This window comes from Aulonocara sp. 'chitande type north' Nkhata Bay, linkage group LG16 (genome assembly GCF_057382095.1).
Source record: "Aulonocara sp. 'chitande type north' Nkhata Bay isolate Kocher_YH1m ecotype deep benthic linkage group LG16, A_spYH_male_GT1.1, whole genome shotgun sequence".
NCBI lineage: Eukaryota > Metazoa > Chordata > Actinopteri > Cichliformes > Cichlidae > Aulonocara > Aulonocara sp. 'chitande type north' Nkhata Bay.
This window is the reverse complement of record NC_141359.1, coordinates 34,653,942-34,672,402: the sequence shown is the minus strand read 5'-3', so window position 1 is coordinate 34,672,402 and position 18,461 is coordinate 34,653,942. Positions and strand designations below refer to the sequence as shown.

The following is an 18,461-nucleotide window of genomic DNA, read 5'->3' as shown; positions in this document are numbered from 1 at the left end:
GGTCTTTGAAGCACACAAACGTGGGTCAAAATCCTGTGCTTTTTTGGTGCCTTGTTGCTTCATAAGTTCAGGAGAATCAGATCAACTCAACACCTATTCATAGTGTCACTTATGGAGTACTTAAGCTGTGAAACCACCATGCTGAGCATGGCGGGGATGCTTCTCTGCAGCTGGAACATCAACAGTGGAAATGTCACATTTCTCAAAAACAGCAGATACTGCAGCTTTTTGTATACATGAAAACATGCTGAGAGAACAGATAAGAGGAAATATTTTTATGCTTTAGTGAAAAAAAACCTAGAAGCAGCAGAACTCTGGTTTGGTACAAATATTTATTTTCCAAAAAAGAAAAAAAGAATAAGACAAAACAATTGAGGATTGAAAAGAATCCAGACCAAAAATTCAGTCCAGAGTTTTGGCAAGAAAACTGGTGGAAACTCGCGCTCGCTGTACAACAGCGGAGGAAAAGCTGGGAGGGGTTCCATTGTTTGGATGTCATAAACTTGTCCAATAATGACTTGAGGATTGTGTAATCAAATATGTGCTTTGTGTTTGCACAGAGATTTGTTTCCAGTCAGGGAGACAAAGTGGAAGAAGCCCACTTTGACTTAATGGTATAAAACAGAAAACGTCCGAGCTGCTGGTGGAAACCTCGTACAGGCTCTGGTTAGGAGTCCAGGAGGCCTGCGAGCCAGCTGTGATCCAGCTTCCTCACCCTCCTCAGTTCTCTCGCCTGAGCCTTTGTCAGAGCGGGGGTGTCCGACTCTGTCGCCGCTGCCGCCGCCAGCTCCGGTTTGGACCTGCTGGATTCCATTTCCTCCTCAGAGTCCTCTTCCTCTTTCTCGCTCTCCATTTCCTCTTCTGCATGTGCCTTTTCCTCCCTGAGGCCACGAGAACACCAAAATCCCCCCCCAAAAAAAATTATCAACACCAATGTGACTCAGCATATTTTTAGAGATAAACAGACCTCAGTTTCACATGTGCTGCTGAATCATGTGAAGCCTCAGTTTCAATTATATTTTCTTAATCCACATTGAGATCATCAGACCAAACGAGGCTTAAAAGAGTCTGAAAATCTAAAACTCTAATTTGAATAATCTTTTATCATCTTCTCTTAATGCTAATATTGCCCAGTCTCTCGCCTTTTAAGACCGAGCCCTGGCATCTCATTTTAAAGTTTCGCCAGGAAAAAATGTTCATTTTTTTTCTCAAAGGTTTTCATTATGAATCTTTCTTATAAATATTTACACTTTTACATCATGTCTAGTCTGTATTCCAGTCTGGGTGCTGCACTTAAGTCTGATGTTGATTTATTTTAAACTGATGTGTGGATCGTTTTTAAAACCTTTTCCCTGCTTGCTGAATGCATTTTTTGTGTTTTCTGTTTCACTGAGAGATCGACAAATAGCAGCCACGCCAGAAGCTGTCTGCAGATACCTGGGAAGATGATCTTGAGCGAAAATCTGACAAATTTAAACCAGTTATGGATTCTGACTTTTTTTAGGTCTGATCACATCTTGTGTATACGCTCAGTAGGAAACAAACAACTGCAGCGGCTTCAACAATTATTCAGTAAAAGCTGGATTACTGACCTGGCGTCTGAGACAGAGATGAGCAGAGACTGAACAAACATGGAGCACAGGTATGAGGTGGAGGGCAGCACGTGAGCTGGGGTCTGCAGGAGCTGGGGAAAAAAAGGGAAAAAACAGCAACAACAATGAAGTCTTAAAACGCCATCATCTGTGGTTATGTACAGCACAAAAGGGACGGGATCCCTGGAGGGACAACCAACCAACCTCTTTCATGGAGGCAGAGGTCTGCGGCAGCGCCGTTCTCTCCGCCCACAGGCTGCTGTCGGAGTCCTGATGCTCCTGTTGCTGCTGTCTGTGTTTCCCCAACAGCAGATAGAAAGGCGTCATGGCTACGCTGTCGTCAATCACAAGCTTGAGAGGGGAAAGCAAGAAACGTGTTATTAATGAGAAACTGAGAGCAGAGGAGCATTTCTCAGATCTGAGGCTGGGAAAGGAGCTGGATCAACAGATGGCTTTTTCACTGGAGGGTTTTGTAACTTCAGATAAGAACAATGGACTTCTTTCACCCTCCGGGTTCCTTCCCGAAGAAAACAAATGGAACAAATCCTCAGTCCAGCTCACAGTTTGACTTTTATTTGATATGTTTTACTTCACTGTTCACTCTCAGGTATCAACTCTGGTCTCTCTATAGCTCAAAACCACTAAACATTCCCAGTATGCAGCATCCTGGGTAATTTAACCTCTACCAGGTGGCCAGTGACCAGATTAGGGTTAATCTCCATCATGTTTAGGCTTTGTGAGGCCAGGTGTCCCGCTTTATGTGGAACTACTCAGCTTATTCATCTTCTGTCCTCCTCAACAACTTAAACCTTGTTAGGATGAAAAGAGAAAACATTAAGAAGACACAAGACTGAACTTTGGCTTCCTCTTACAATATTTACTCAGTGAGGGAGTTGTAACAGTCATATTTAAACCGAACACGTGCTTCACGTCTTACTAACATACCCCACACATGTTGGGATCTGGTCACCCCATGGTAAACCGTGGAGATTAATGGAGAGACTGCACGGGCCTCTTTATTAGCTGTTTCCCACAGATTTAGATCCTACCCCACACACTTTTAGCATTGTTTAATCCTACTGAGTCCTCCACCTCAGTAGGAGCTCGCAGGAGCTCCTCACAGCAAAAGGAGGACTGTCATCGCTGGTGGTTAAAATAGGAGACAGTAAGAGCAACTGAACTTTCAACAGCCAGAGGTCAGACCTCTCTTCTCTAGTGTCTACTTAAATAATAAATGCTAAAATTAGCCCCAGCGGCCCACCAAAGTAAAATGTGTGCGTGGGAAACTGCAAAACGACCATTCCTAAATTTCAGACTTCCACGGCTCATTTCAGAATCTCAAGATCTTCCTCTGTGCCCCAACCAAGCATTTAAACCCAGCTGCACACAGGCTGAAGACGAAGTATTTCCTTCCTTGTGTTTTCACTGATTCTTCTGAGCTTTTCTCCAAACAGAAAATTAAGAATAACTCTGATTAATTTTGCACCTTGGTTCAGTTTCTTGTTTTATAAGAAAATATTTCAGGTAAACTTTACCTAAATAATATATTTACTGTAAAAACCTTCTCAGACCCTCTGCAGTACCTTTCCAGCTCACTGCTGTTTTATAAACACCACCCAGCACTTGGAACAGGAAGTTCTGAACATCAAGTCTATTATTGTGGTTGCACTGACCCCTAATTCACACAAGCTCTGAACATAAAAACAATCAGATCAAAGTGTGTGGGCAGGTCCTTACTTTAAAGTGAAAAATGTGTTACAAGGTCAAATAAAAGTCCAAATGTTTGGTGCAAAACCAATGGGAGGAGCTCACCTGTTTGCTGGATGCCAGCAGCCTGTCCTCCTCGGCTTTGGTGGTGAATGTCATAAGATCCTGCAGGGAAGAGTCCACAGTCAGCATAAAGTACTTATTTCTATCACGATGAAAGCGTTTCATAAACTATTTATCAAATAATTTTCCTTTGGTTTGACTGTATAAACTAATTCTTCACTGCAGACACTTTGAGTTTAGATAAGGATGTTTACAAAAACTATCAGTTACGAGGTCATCTGCAACCCGGGAGGGATAAACGGCCAGTATCTTATCTCTCCACTAAGTCCAGAGTGATTCTCAGTGCTGTGGAAACTAGTTCAGGTTCAGTCCCGCAGGGACGAAGCTTTTACACAGATACACTACAGATTGTCAGTCAGTTTGGAAAGTGAAAAAAAACAACAACAAAAAACAGCTGTTTGAGCAGACACCAAAACTCAGGACGGTAAAGCTGGGACTCATTCTGGAGCCATTTTTGTCCTTTAACTTTCAAACACCTGTGCCTGCCACATTCATTATTCCCCCTTGGAAATACTGGAAGCACCTCTAAAGCACCTTCAGAGGACTGTAAAGCTGAATTTTTCACATCTACAGCCACTCCTGTACCTTCAGTCAGATGGAGGTGTAGGAATGTCACATATGTAAAGGTCTCATCTTTTGTCCTAAAATTAGAAGAGAGACTCTTCAGGCTTCGGGGGGGGGGGGGGGGGGGGGGGGCTCTAAAAGAGCTGAGCTATTGAGCTATGACATTCCTGCAAGACACGCCATGCCTTTAGTGACCTGACTGACCTTATAATTAGCAACAAAGCAAGGCGCCAAACAACCTGTAGGTGCAGCGCTCGCTTTAGAGCACTCACAACTCTCACGAGTTTTTCTTTCAGACTCAAATCCAACAGAGTTCCTTAAATATACTTGCATATTTTATATTACAGTAATAAAAAGCAGTGTTTATGATTTAAACCGACTCTCCCTGCCAATAAAAAACAGGCCGACCCGGCACATAAGCAGCATTTATGTCGACTTCTCGTTCTGTTTTTCTTCAGCAGAAGTTGAAATGTTGTTTACCATCTGCTGAGTGAGGAAGTAAAGCTGAGAGCGGTTCAGCCACTGGCTGCTCTCCTCGCAGCTCTCCAGCATCTCCTCCCTGGGAGCGAAGACGGCCTGAGTCACCTTCCCCGAGCACACAGCCTTATGGGAAAACAGTGGCCGAGGCTCGCTGGGCTTGAACACAAACACTGAAAGCAGGAAAGAGAGAAACAGTGATATAAAACGATTCAAAAAGTCACAAAAGAAAGTGTGTGTGGACAGCACCTTTATCTTCCACATTATTGGATGAGTTACCAATTAGGTTTATGTATTAACCTGTCATTAAATACATCAAAAATAACATAAAAATCACATTTAGTCTTTTTATTTATTAAATGTGGGCTAAAATTTTATTTTGCCTGTGCATTTATTTAAGACTGTATAAATACAGCTAATTATTAACTTGCTAATTAAGTTTCCCATTGTTAATTGGTGAATATATACATAATTAAATTAATGAACTTCCAAATAAATGAGTAAAAATGAATCGGGGATTAATTAAAAATGAAATAAAACCCTCAGTTTAATATATGTTTAAGTCACATTTTACTTAAACATTTAGTTTTTAATATCAATTCTTGATGAATTTGGTGGCAGAATAATTTACTAATAAAGCCAAACATATCTGATCTTTTCTTTTTTTCATTGGTGGGATTATTGAAAAGTAAGTACTACTACAATTTTATTTTTATTTTGGCACTTTCGGTCCTCCATATTGACTTGCTGCTGTGAGTAAACACAGTTTGGTTCTTTTCTGCGAGATTTCTTAATTTCCATGCTTACATCTGCAGGTAGCTAGTATGCATTCTAATTGTGTGCGTGTGTCTGTCTGTTGTGAGGGAAATGCATACACTATATATACCAATCTATACGACTGTTTTTTGGACAACGACTCAAAGACAAATTCCTCATTCGTGTCTAAACTCTGCATTAAAAGGCCATTCTGATTCTGAGGAACCAGAGTGGCCTTTTTATTTGAGTCAAATTAAACTGGACTTCGTTGTTGGGTCCAATCTTGAGGTTACAGCACCACTATGAGCCAATCAAGTTAGAGTTCTCAGATGCCTTTTGTGCAGTTTTAACGTGGACGGTCTGAAGCTTACGGTCAGTGGATCCGCTCTGATAGCAAAAGGCAGCCATGTTCTCGGAGAGGGGGTCGGCCACCAGCCGCCTGACATCCATGGAAGTGGTCCACTCCACTGCCAAATCGGACACAGAGGAAGACATGGAGGGGAAAAACAGATGGAGACATGCAATTTTTTTAACCAGTCAACAGACCTCTCATATCTGAGAGCCTAAGTTTTAAGGATATGTTAGAATCTGTTCAGACTTTTGGGATAAAAATAGTTTTTTAAGTTGCACAGAGCAAGTCTGTACATAGGGGGAAGTCTTACAAGAGCAGGTGAGGAGGTTCCAGCAGAGCAGATTGCTGGCGGTGGTTCCCAGCAGATACTTGGAACAGCTCAGTCGCCCAAAACAAAGATCACTAATGGAGGGGAAAAAAGGTCCTTTTTATTTATCTCGTGGTTAAACAATCTGAAGTGCAGTTCCCAACCAACCAGCTCCTCACACCACGCATACTTCTCAGGATTAGCTTTTGCACTTAGGAACTTGAAATGAGAACATGCAAAGACCCACTCAGAGTTAAGAGCACAGAAAATCACAAACAGACATTCCTATTATAAAAACAAATGTTTTCCTTTTAAAGTAACTCAGATGAGGTAAAGTGTTGTAATTATAATTATCCCTCAGCAGGCGAGGGCAAACATTATTAATGACTGAGATCTGGTGACTCAGCTCTGGACATCTATAGGTGGTGGTTATGTAAGGGGTAGCAACGGGCAGCTGTCTAAACATCTGTCCGTCTCTTCACATCTGAATTTGAAATTACACAGAAACTGTGTGCTTATTTAAAGAAAGCTGTCAGAGGGTGACTGACTTTTTGGCCAGAGAGGCTTTTACGCACTTTAAGTTCAGACAAACTGAGATTCATGTGAGAGGAAACAAAAATAAATGTCCAGTAATGAATATTCAAGTGATTTTAACATTCTGTTTCCTTCATTTTAATGCAAGTCATCTCTTTTTGTTTTTCCTACAAACGTGCTAAAAGCTGACTCTGTTTTTCGGGGATTATTTCAAAAAAGTGGTACAGAAACCAGCAGCAGTAGTTTCACGTCCTCAGTGACCTCTGTGGGCCTCTTGTCAGCTGAGGGGGAAACGTGCCAACATTTTTGGAGACTTGAGCAGTGTTACGAAACGACAGTGCTCGTTTTTGCACAGAAGGTTAAAAATCCTTCGGTGCTCTGAGAAACAAAGCTCTGAACTTCTGTCGGGAAAACCTGCTTAACTCATTCAGAACAGCTGCTGGCAGTGAACGTTGGAGCACATCCCCCGTTTTAGCCAAATGTCCACTGTTGCTCGAGTTGCACAGGTTTTACTGTCAAGCGGTAAACACTGTGAATAACATGTATAGTGACAATAAAGGGCTATTCTATTCTAAAACAAAAACTCTACACTACGTACTCACCTGGACTGTATATAAAAGATGGACACAGCCAAAGCGCTGATGCATACTAATTTGTGAATCATCACCGTGGTTACAAGCACACATGGTGCACTTATTTCTAAAACCGCTTTCAGAGAAAGTCATTTAATGGTTGAACTGAAAATAAAGCACCACGACACAAATCCTCGTCCAGCAAACCTCTCAGCTACGAGGATAATGCCCCCTGCTCTCGCCCGAGGGCGCGACCACAGCTGGTCAGCCAGTGAAATTTGCCCCGCCAGTGATGCTGACCACTTTTCCATCTTTAACGTGTGGTTATAACACCACATGGAGTGTGACTGATCTTGGTGAATCGTTACTAAACAACACACATTCAATTTGACATTTTTTAACTTAAAATTAATGGAAAATAATGAGAGCGCGATGTCACTGCTTGTGAAGTTTGAGGTTTTGACATTTTAGGAAACATTTTTGGACTTTAACTTGGTTATCTCATTTCTTCAGTTAATTTTTTTAAATACTTTATTAAACCCTCTATGACACTACGACACATTATTTAACGGCTTAATCTATAATAATGCAAAAAAATCTGAAAAAAATTCAAATTTTGGCAAATTCAACAACTGGTCTGTCAGCCTACAGCTCTAACTTTAGCGCGTCTGTTTGAAATATCTGTCTGACTGATGGCAGCAGCTGAAGAGATGCATCTTCACCAGTTAAACCTGATAAACAGGTTTACACAGATGTGTCGGGGAATTCCTCTTATTGGCTTTTTACTTGTGCAAGTTTTGATAATAACTTGTAACAAACTATTCACTTGTAACAAACTTAAGCCAGTCACCATGACGGTGCTGATATTTGACCCGTTCTGTGTGTGTCTACGCTCTTTGAAGAGGAATGAGGAGACTTGACGGGGTTAACTAACGCTACAAGCTTAAACCGGTCACCGTGACGGTGCTGATATTTGACCCGTTCTGTATGAGTCTACGCGCTGACCTGACAGCTCCCGGCGGCTGCGACAGGGTTGTCAGGAGCTCCCAGGTGGAGGGGCTCCACACGGTCACCACCTCCTGAAAGGCGACGGCTAGCAGAGAGCCGTCAGCCGAGAAGCTGCAGCATTCGGGCACCAGGCCGTGATAGGCACTGACGAAATCACATAACCAGGAAGGACCTTCATCTGCAAGTCAGAGGAAACAAAGAGAGAGAGACAGACATAAGCTGAATTACTGTGTGAAGGGGAAAGAAAAGCAAGCCTAATTTGGTTTAAACCTCATGTTCAATGTGATGTTCTGAAAAGCACACTGGTAGAAACTTAAAAACCTCCATTAAACAGTTAATATTATGAGAATTTAGGTGGTTGGCTTTTTCGGTTGACTGCTTACCGTCTGTACCTTCTGTGTGGGCTGGAGCAGCGAGCTGCCAGGCTTTGAAGTGTCCGTCTTTGCTGGTGGAGACCAGCAGGGTGGTCTGGCTGTCGGTGGGCTGGCAAAAGCACATGGCGGTAATCTGGGCGTCGTGGGGGGCCGAGATGGTCGTGTTCAGCACAAAACTGCATGTGACAGGGGTGTGGTTGGTTATTGTTACACTATTTTCATCACATGAAAGAGAAACCTTGACTGACCCTGCAGCCCACAGACAAACAGCTGTAACATCTGTACCTCTGCGTCTGTTCATCAAAAGCCCACAGCTTCAGGTTCAGCTCCAGCTCAGCAGCTTTCTGATGTCTTTCCTCCACCGTCGCCAACCACGAGCCAGAGGCGTCAAACGCCGCTTTGACCACCTCGAACTGCTGTAGGCCCGATTCATGAATGTACTCCTGCTGCACGATGTCCAGCTGTGGGAGAAACAGACAATGTTAACCTAGTTTCCACACTTTCAAATCCACCCGTGTGTGAGACCTGCTGAGAGCTTACATTGTACAGCAGTTTGTCTCTTTGGAGCGAGTAAAACTGCAGATGTCCGGGTTTCCCGTTTAGCACCAGAGCTTTGCTGCGAGGATCCATCATCAAGTCTGTCCCGATGCTGTCGCCTGAACAAGAAAACAGGTTTAAGGAGGATTAACCCCACATACTAAGACATTATTTTATTTCTTTCTGATACAAACTTATGTCATTAATTATGAAAACACATTATTGGCAGGTGATGAATGCATAAAGAAACTCAAAAGGTACTTTTTTTTTTTTTTTAAAACTACATTTCCTCCAGTCTCACATCACCAGTCAACAACAGTTACTGGTTTTCCCTGTTTGGTGCATTTGTTCAAATGGGTTCTTTTGGTGCTTCTTTTGTTTTAACACCTTTATCATGGTAACAAAGTAAATTTCTATTTCTTTTTGCGTTTTATGTGAAGATAAAGTTAATTGGTTTGCACTTTGTTTTTCAAATCTACTTGTGGTTTTTCTTCAGTGTGGTGGTTTCTCATGTGACATCATGCGCACATTACCTGACTGCTGTCCACCACATTGAGTGTGTGACCGTTCCAGCGATCATTGTGAGAAATGTGAAATAATATGAGTTTAGTGACCTTATTTATGACCGTCGGGAACACTGATGTCCGTGCTTAGCTTCCGGACTTTTCCAGCAGACAATGAGATGTTAAACTGAGAGAAAATTTGGGATTGCACTAGCTGTGGTGAAGGAATGTTTTTGTGTTTTGCTAACTGTCATCTCCACTGTCTGCTGGTTGTGCTGTTGTGCCATGTTTTCTCTGCATGGTGAACTCAGCTTTCCTGTTCCAACCACTCCACCTACACGCAGCGTTATCCACTTTGAGATTCATGCTGCTGGTTTAGTGGAGGATGTCTGTGTAGGCTGTGTACCCATAATCCTTCACTCTGTGTGGGAATACACCTATGCAAATGGACTCGAATGTGGTATCGTTTCGTCACAGCCCTTTTGAATTTGAATCACACTGTTTGGATTCCTCCGTTAGCTGACGCAGTTACTGTGGTAACCGCATGTTGATCCCGAGCGATGCAGAAATCTTTTCCACTTCACACCTGAATTTATTTTATATTTAAACTCCTTACGGCATCATTCTGAAACTGTCATTCGCTGAGCTCTTTCACTTAATTTCCAGCACTATGGCGACAATTCTTTATTTTGCTTCAATTTGTGTGACAAATTCCAACAATGGCATTTCAAAGTCATGCTCATGTTCATGCAGGTTCAAAAACATGTTGCAAACGCACATTTTAGGATCACTTTTAGTGTCAGATACACCTCAGCAGTATTACTGATGCTAAAAATTTGTGTTGTGTTAGAAAATAAGCAAAGAATTATTGTCTCACTGCCTTCCTTTCTTTTACATTCTATAATGAAGGGATCAATAAAGCACATCTTAAATTAACACTAGTGTTTATTATTTATACATACATCATGCTCAAAAGTCACCTTACAGTATGTACTCACCTTTGACCAGGCCCTGAATGACAGCAGACACTTTAACGCAACTCTGGATGATGGTGATCTCTATAAGGAAGGGAAACAAAACCTTCAATAAACAAGAAAATCGCTGAAGCAGAAAATGAGTTTGGAACCTGAGCCGTTTAACTGCATTTTATTTGAGTGACTCAAATGCTCTGAAATCAATTTAGTGAAATCTGAGAGGTGCACGACTTGATTTGAAAGAATGGACCATGTTCACCGAATTTCACTGACAATAATTTGTGCGTATCTGCATTGAAATCCTGCAGGCTGAGACTCCTTACTGTTGTCACTGTGTGAGGTACAGAATAGCGATCCATCAGGTGAGACGGTGATGTGAGTGATGGCGCCACCCAGGCGGGGCAGGAAGTCCCGCTCGCTCTCTTGGTTGTACCTCCACTGGACGAGCACAGACTCCACACCTCCACTCAGCAGGTTGGTCCCTGACAATACAAAATAAATACATAACTAAAACCGTAACACACAGAGGAGTGATTTCTGTTTGTTTCCTTGTTCCTTGGAAGAATATATACATGTGGAACTTGCTGTGTTAGTAAGTTGGTTTACACTTTCTGTAAAAAAAACTGTAGCAAAAATGGATGATTTCAAGAAAATTACAATATTTTTACTTTTAGAAAGTCCTTTTTTTAGAGTTTAGTTGATATGTTTTCCTTTTCTTATTGTGCTTTTGATAATTTGATTAAAAATAAATAAATAAATATCACCCCTACTGTTTTGATCCAAGTTACTAAAAATAAAGGAGCACAAAGAAAGTTAAGCAAACAACTTTAAAATTATTCTACTGACTCTCACAACTTCTGCAAATTTAATACCCACAAAAAAGGTATAATATAAGATATTTTGATGCCATTTTAATTGTTATTTCAATTTCAGACTATTAAGGACTTCCTAACGATCGTGGGAACTAAGTAATAACTATAATACAGCTATGAATACCTTCTGGAGTGAAGCAAAGCGAGCTGACGGCGCTGTGGTGCCAGTGCAGAGTGGAGTACGTGTACTCCTTCTTGTGGTTAAAGTTTCTCCTAAAAGGATGAGCAGGAATGTCAGTTTTACAACGCAAAACCAGCGACCAGCAGAAGTTTAAGATCTGGATCATCGATAATCTGCGTTTGTTTCAGTCGAGGTCCCTCACCACAGGCGGATCTTCCCGTCTTCGTGTCCCGTGGCGACGCAGTCATCTTTCGGGTGACAGGCGACGCATGTGAATGTGTTCCAGCCACCCTTTTTGTTGTCTTCTTTCAGGAAAAACCTAAAAACCAGCACCAGGACAGATGTTTGGTGTTACTGAACATCAGCCAACACAACATGGCCTTTGTCATGTGTGACAGCAGCACTGCTTCTCTCCATGACAAAAATAAATAAATAAAACTAACACGATAACCTTTTAAAATTAACATCTAGCCCAGCAGCTGTAAAAGTTTAAATAATATACAATCTCTGACACTTGAAGTACTTTCGCCTGATTGGCTCTACCTCTCAAACAGAACACAACTGATATGACCACATAAGAGACGTTTTTCTCCTGTGTGAAACTGAGCATTCAGAGCGGCCTGAAGCCTTAAACAAAACTCTAAAATAATCATTCAGCGTTGGAACAGGAGAAATAAATAATAGGAGCCTGAATTTTAAAAATCTAAGTCACCTCCAGTGACCATCTTCACTCTCACCTGTACGACTTCTGCTTCTTGAAGAAATAGACCTCCAGCTGCAAGTCGTTCACTGAAGCAATAAATTCTCCCTGTGAAGATTAAAGCAGGCGATAAGCATCAGACACATTTGGATTTAAAACACTTCAGTCTGAAGTAACGTTTGAACTGTTGTCTGCTAAACACAGTGAAGTACAATGATAAAGAGTTTTGGACTTATAACACCCTGAAGTGTGCACAAGCTCCACATTTCTGCTTCCTCAGGCAGACTTCTTTGGCACATTCATGTCACCAAAGTCTGGTCCTTTAATAATTTGTATTTTCTCTGACAACATTGACTAGTGGACAATCCCTGGCTCTTATTTTGAAAGTTGCAGCGCTGCTAGCCTGTTACCTCAACCTCCACTCCTCACTGCCTTGTTCTTTCCCTGCCAGCCTCAGTACCACCCAGCACCTTTCCCCAAAAAAAATCCTGCAGTCAGACCGACTCCAACATCATTCTACACTTTGGGATGCAGCTTGCAACAGTTGTCCTTGTTTTTATAGTTCTGTGATTAGCTGTAGAGTCACTCCAATCAGAGCCTGTAGCAGAGGAAGAACTGGTTCATGTGGTGCTGGGCTAGCAAAGAACACAGGCTGCAGTCCAAGACGAAGGAGCTGAAAGCTAATGGAGGACGAGGGACGCACTGGGAACAGCTGATCATTAATTCACTAAAATAATCTGCAGTGAAGAAGCATTAGCTTTCTCTCATATACTCCCCTCTAAAATACCGTTTCCTCGAGAAACTTCAGTTGTCAAACTAAAGTTCCTGACAGATTAAGTCGAAGTAGTCAGTTCTTGGTATCAGCTGTGGCGGCATGTACGTACCCCTCTGCCAAAGGCGATGGCTGCTGGGTTGGGGTTGACGCCACTGAGTACGGCAGAAAGTTCTTGAGCCTCCACCATTTGATCTCCACTCTGTGGCAGATGGACCGCAACCAGCTGGAAACGCTCTGCAAACACAAATCAGCCTTTTTCACACATTCCCATTCAGTGACCTCTAAAAAAACCTTCTTCTTCCCACATATTAAAGCTGGTTCGAGGACGACCTGGTGACTCCAACACATTAAAACTATTCCAAAACAAGCAATAACATTCAACATGAAGAGGTATGACACATACAGGCATCTGCGTGGCTAGTTTTTTCTTAATATTTGACTTCTTGCCCTGAGAAGCATCACTCTGCTATTTTCCCCCTTGGGTCACCCTGCAGTAGCCTGCGATTAAATAAATATCACACTTTATTAATAAACCTTGTTTGGGGACTCTTCCTTTACCCCTCAGACGGTGGTGCAACAGATTCACACTGAGTTCTAGAAACTTTACTTCACAAATGGAGTCTGAATGGCGCTCTGATGTCACACTTACCCGCTCTTTTGTCACTCGGCATGGATGCAACAATAAAGATGACGTTTTCATGTTTGGCAGAGGCGTAGAAGGAGTAGATTGGGTATCCAATGACACAAGTCTAGAAGAGACCGCACAGCTGTCATGCATCTTGGAAACATGGGCTCTTAAACTGGACCCACAAACCTCATCATAAACACCTCTACTCCTTTTTCTGCTGAATTTCCATGTTTTGTAGCTAATTTAAGGTGAAACAATTCATTTATATGAGAGTTCATTTACAAAAAATATATATAATTAGTTAAATTAATCACCCACAAGGACATCGAGAGGAAATCTTTCAGAACTAATGCAAAAAACTTCTGTTAGCTCAAGAAAATTCAGTTATGCAGTCAAAGCACAGAAGATAGAACACATTTCCTTTATTATCATGAACAGGATCTGCATCATCTGCATGTTCGCAGACTGATCACAGGTGCCCTGCTCACTCTGTTTGAGGGCTGCCTAATAATAAATAAACCCTTCATTTCACTTTTATAAACAGAGAAAATAGGAAAGTGTGTGTTGCAGCTGGAGTTTGATGATCCACAGTGACAGAAAAGACTGGAGAGAAACAACAAGACTCAACGTCCAACCTTAATAAGAATCCCGTCTGTGAAGTCCCAGAGTCTGAGAGTGCCATCTAGTGATGAAGAGTAAACCTGCAGCACAACACAAGCACAGTGTGAGACATAACAATGAACTGTATTTATATATATATATATATATATATATATATATATATATATATATATATATATATATATATATATATATATATATATATATATATATATATATATAAAAAACAACCCAAAAACAATAATAATAAAAAGAAAAATACAGAGAATAAAAACAATTAAAAAATAAGTGAGGGAAAAAAATAGGGTCCTGCTAAAAAGGAGGTTTAACAAACTCAAAGTCACCGGGAGGAGGCCCCGGGGCAGACCCAGGACACGCTGGAGAGATTATATCTCTCGGCTGGCCTGGGAACGCCTTGGTATTCCCCCGGATATGCTGGAGGAGGTGGCTGGGGAGAGGGAGGTCTGGGCCTCTTTGCTTAGGCTGCTGCCCCCGCGACCCGGCCCCGGACAAAGCGGATGAAGATGGATGGATGGACAAACTCAAAGTCTTAAAAGCCAACTTTTTGGACCCAGAAACGTTGATCAGCATTAGCTCAGTAAACCCAGAGTTATCCCTGAGGGGTGTGGTGGAACAGGCCATTTCCATCATGGATTTGCAAGAGACACATCTGTATGTTATCGTGTCAACATGGACCAAAATCTCTGAGGCATGTTTCCAGCAGCTTTTTGAATCTGTGCCTTGAAGTAAGGTAGCTCTGAAGACAAAAGGTGGTCCAAAGGTGTACCTAATAAAGCAGCAGGTGAGTGTATGAGGAGCAGGAGGGAAGGAGTCAGGTACCAGGAATGGTTCCCAGGCTCAATTTCCATGGTAACTAGTAGGGCTGCCACAAACGATTATTTTGATAGTCGACTAGTCACCGATTATTTATGCGATTAGTCGACTAATCAGATCATCATCCACTGGACGTAAAACTACAGCTTATTGCACCAGCAGCATCTGCTCTTATATAACTATCATTAGCTTACAGCTTTAAGCTTTTAAGGTGCTAACTAAAAATAAAGACAAGATGATAGTTTATTCAATTTTAATGAAATTTGCAGATTGTTTTGGTAAAGTTTAATAAACTCCTTGCTATCTAAAATATAACAGGACACCGGAGTATATTCTCCAGCATCTCACACTTCTGATAATCAGCTGTCTGCTTGACGTTTATTCAGCTGTGTAAAAACTATAACTTTAATCTCAGCCAAACCGATTTACTCAGGAACAAATAAAATACTAAAAAAAAAAAAAAAAGCCAAACAACAACATTTTTAATTTATCTAAGTGACTCATATATATTTAACCTGAGTCGCGAAAGACGGCGGTGGGTTTGAAAACAATTTGCCGGGAGTCCGGTGTTCTCACGGCGCTAGTGACCTAGCCCCCGGCTAGCTATCGAGCTAGTGGGTAACAGACGTCTCCGAAAACGTCGGAGCGCTTTTGAAAATATGTGGTGTCCTGATAAACTGAGCCGATATTTGAGGTTTACACAGCTACATTCTCGCCTGAAAATATGTTAAACGTTTATTTTGTGACCCAGAAAGAATAATAAGAGTAATATTAAAACTAACTAGCTACCGCCATTGTTGGAAACTAAGCTGGGCCGCGCTATGAATTCTGGGACACAGCTGCTTCTTCTTCTTCGGGGTTTAACGGCAGCTGGCATCCTTGTACATGCAGTGCTGCCATCTTCTGTTTCAGTCCGTTATTACACTCTTAAATCCTGCTATTATTCCTGCGTCTTTTGCGATCTTACAAAGCTTCAAACGACACGTCGACTATTAAATCAGTCGTCGACGATTTTGATAGTCGACGTAATCGTGACTAGTCGACAAATCGTGGCAGCCCTAGTAACTAGTGGTGCAACGGATCACCGTTGATCCGTAATCCGGACCGATCCCACTCCACGGTTTGGCACACACGTGATCCGAAGATTCGAAAAAGAAGGAAAAAAAGTATGTGCATGGTACGCGTGGTCAGTCTGTCAAGCCATAGTTATGGCCAGTGCTAGCAGTCCAGGAGGAGCAGAGGAGTTTGCGCCATTTGCTGCCCAATCCGTCCGGGCTAAAGCTATTACAAAAGCTATTGGAGTGTTTAGCTGCAGACGTGAGGCCGTATTCCGTTGTGTAAAACAAGGGGGTTTAAACTATGATGAACGTGCTTGAGCCACGCTATGATATCCTGTTGCGCGTCCACTTCAGTGATCAGATCGTTCCAAGCATGTATGAGCACGAAAAGTCTAAAGTTATGCCTGAACTGTCCCAGGCATCTTCTGTTGCCCTAATGGGTGGACCTCCAGGGCAACAGAAAGCGTTGTGACCGCTCATTATATTACCACGGAGTGGTAGATACAAAGACCTGTACTGCCCTATATTGCACCTTAATTTGTTTTTATATAACTGCGAGGAATGAGTCTTGAGTTGAATGTTTTTTAATAGGCAAAAAATACCTAAATAAGTAAATGGCGAGTTAAATTTGTCTTTTTTTGCTGAGCCGAAAATTGATCCCATCCCTGACTTAAAACCGTGATCCGATCCGAACCGTGAGATCTTGGATCCGTTGCACCACTAATCGTAACTGACTCAGAGTTTAAGTTAGGGCTCTTTCAGGAACAGAAAATCAAGAGTTTACTTACTTTGCCTCTGGCCTGAACCAACAGAGTGAGTAATGAGGATAATGAGTAAGTAAATAAATAAAAAAATAAAAAGAGATCTGATTCTTGTTTGATCAGAGCTGGGGGATTGAACTAAACTTAATAAATAAATAATTACACGTAAAGAAAAAGTGGCTTCAGCAGCTATTCTGCTTTTCCTGTATTTTCTAACATTAAATGAATATCAGCGAGTTTCTGGATAAAGACGTCTTGAAAAAAGTCGTTTTTCTAGGTGGAGAGGTGACTGTACCTGTAAGTGGTTTGAGGGTCTGAGCAGCACACCTGTCACCAGCCCGGTGTGACCCCGCAGCTCGTGGATACACTCCTCTGTGGAGGTGCTGAACACCTTCACAGCCTCTCCGGAGGCGCACAGAAGGAACCTGCAGCGATACAAATATGAGGAAACAAACATCAAACAAACATGTAGGGACCGGGACACAGCTCAGTCTTGGTCTGTGGCTCAGTCAGAGTCACGGAGCTGAGACGAGCTGCTGATACTATGCTGTAAACAGCAGCAGGAACATCCAGCAGCTTCTCAAGCTAATGCTAACAGCCTCAGCTCTGAGGCTAACACAAACGACACGAACCGCGCGAGACCTTTCCACTAAATATGAAACATCGGCAGATTAAAACACTCGCTCACCTGGAGTCGTGGGTTATCACAGGATCCCTGAAGTTTATTTTACTGCCGCCGCAGTGAACCACGCGGATATCCCCGTGTTCAACCATGTTTTTACCGGAGTGAACTCTCACCTCTGAGCGCTGCTCCTCACTCGGTCAGCACCACTCCGTTTAACACGCGCCCCCTGCTGGATAGGAGGGCTACAGTAAGAAATACACGGGGCACTTTTATGACTTCAAATTAATAAATAATAAATAATGTTTTAATTGTATTTAAAAGTTCCCCACCCTCTGCCATTTTGTTACATATGCAGAAAGTGTCATACCACAAAATGTTTATTTAATGGTTAGAGTTTTTATTTGCTCTTTATTGTATTACATTTATATTTTTATTCAGCAAGAATTTTATTAAACTTTTCTATTTAAATGTGCCACTTCTTTTGTATAGTTCTGTCCTAATCAGTCATTCTACGTTTCATAAGCTTTTTTGTTATAAGGTAAGATTAGATGTACTTTATTTATCAGGGAAGAATTTGGAAAATTAAAAACAGAATCAGAATCAGAAGACTTTATTTATTCCCAAGGGGCAATTAACAAACAACAAGGCACCATAACGATGAAGATAAGGACAATAAGAACAGGCAATAAGAGTGAAATAATAAATACACAGAATATACAGTTTTAAAATTACACAGTTTTAAAATTAAAGTGACTGAAAGGTGAATAAATAACTGTAAGTGACTAAAAGTGAATAAAGTGAATAAATGGTATGTAAGCCAATAATGTAGAGAGTGACAAAATAAATGTCTTATTAAGGTAAAGACAGAAAATAAAATAAGTGTTAATTGATTAAAAAAAAAAAATGAATGTACTAAGATTTTGCCCCTGACAAATATACCCCAGTACATAATATGGAAAAATTAACAGGAACAACTGCTAACTGTATCTTTAGCAAAGTACACATATTTTAATTTATGATTTAAATTAGCAATATATTTAAAGATATACATTCTGTGGTTTATGTACTGTATTTAGTTAACAGTCT

The 18,461-nt window shown here is 41.5% G+C and overlaps 1 protein-coding gene across 2 annotated transcripts; it reads right to left on the bottom strand.

Annotated features, from left to right (window-relative positions):
* Nucleotides 1-313: 313 nt before the first annotated feature.
* wdr75 (WD repeat domain 75) lies at nt 314-17,572 on the bottom strand. Of its 2 annotated transcripts, none has more exons than XM_086266837.1 (21): nt 17,439-17,572; nt 17,046-17,175; nt 14,112-14,177; nt 13,498-13,597; nt 12,958-13,082; nt 12,111-12,181; nt 11,576-11,692; nt 11,377-11,465; nt 10,704-10,862; nt 10,405-10,464; nt 8,907-9,022; nt 8,652-8,827; nt 8,376-8,542; nt 7,990-8,170; nt 5,882-5,973; nt 5,591-5,686; nt 4,467-4,636; nt 3,405-3,464; nt 1,797-1,943; nt 1,593-1,684; nt 314-881 (listed from the first exon to the last, which is right to left on the bottom strand). In XM_086266837.1, the coding sequence occupies exons 1-21, from the start codon at nt 17,522-17,524 to the stop codon at nt 668-670; spliced, it is 2,514 nt and encodes an 837-aa protein (XP_086122963.1). In that variant the 5' UTR covers nt 17,525-17,572; the 3' UTR covers nt 314-667. The 2 variants fall into 2 exon arrangements, with proteins under 2 accessions (XP_086122963.1, XP_086122964.1); XM_086266838.1 differs by having other exon boundaries at nt 8,385-8,542.
* Between the last annotated feature and the right edge of the window lie 889 nt (nt 17,573-18,461).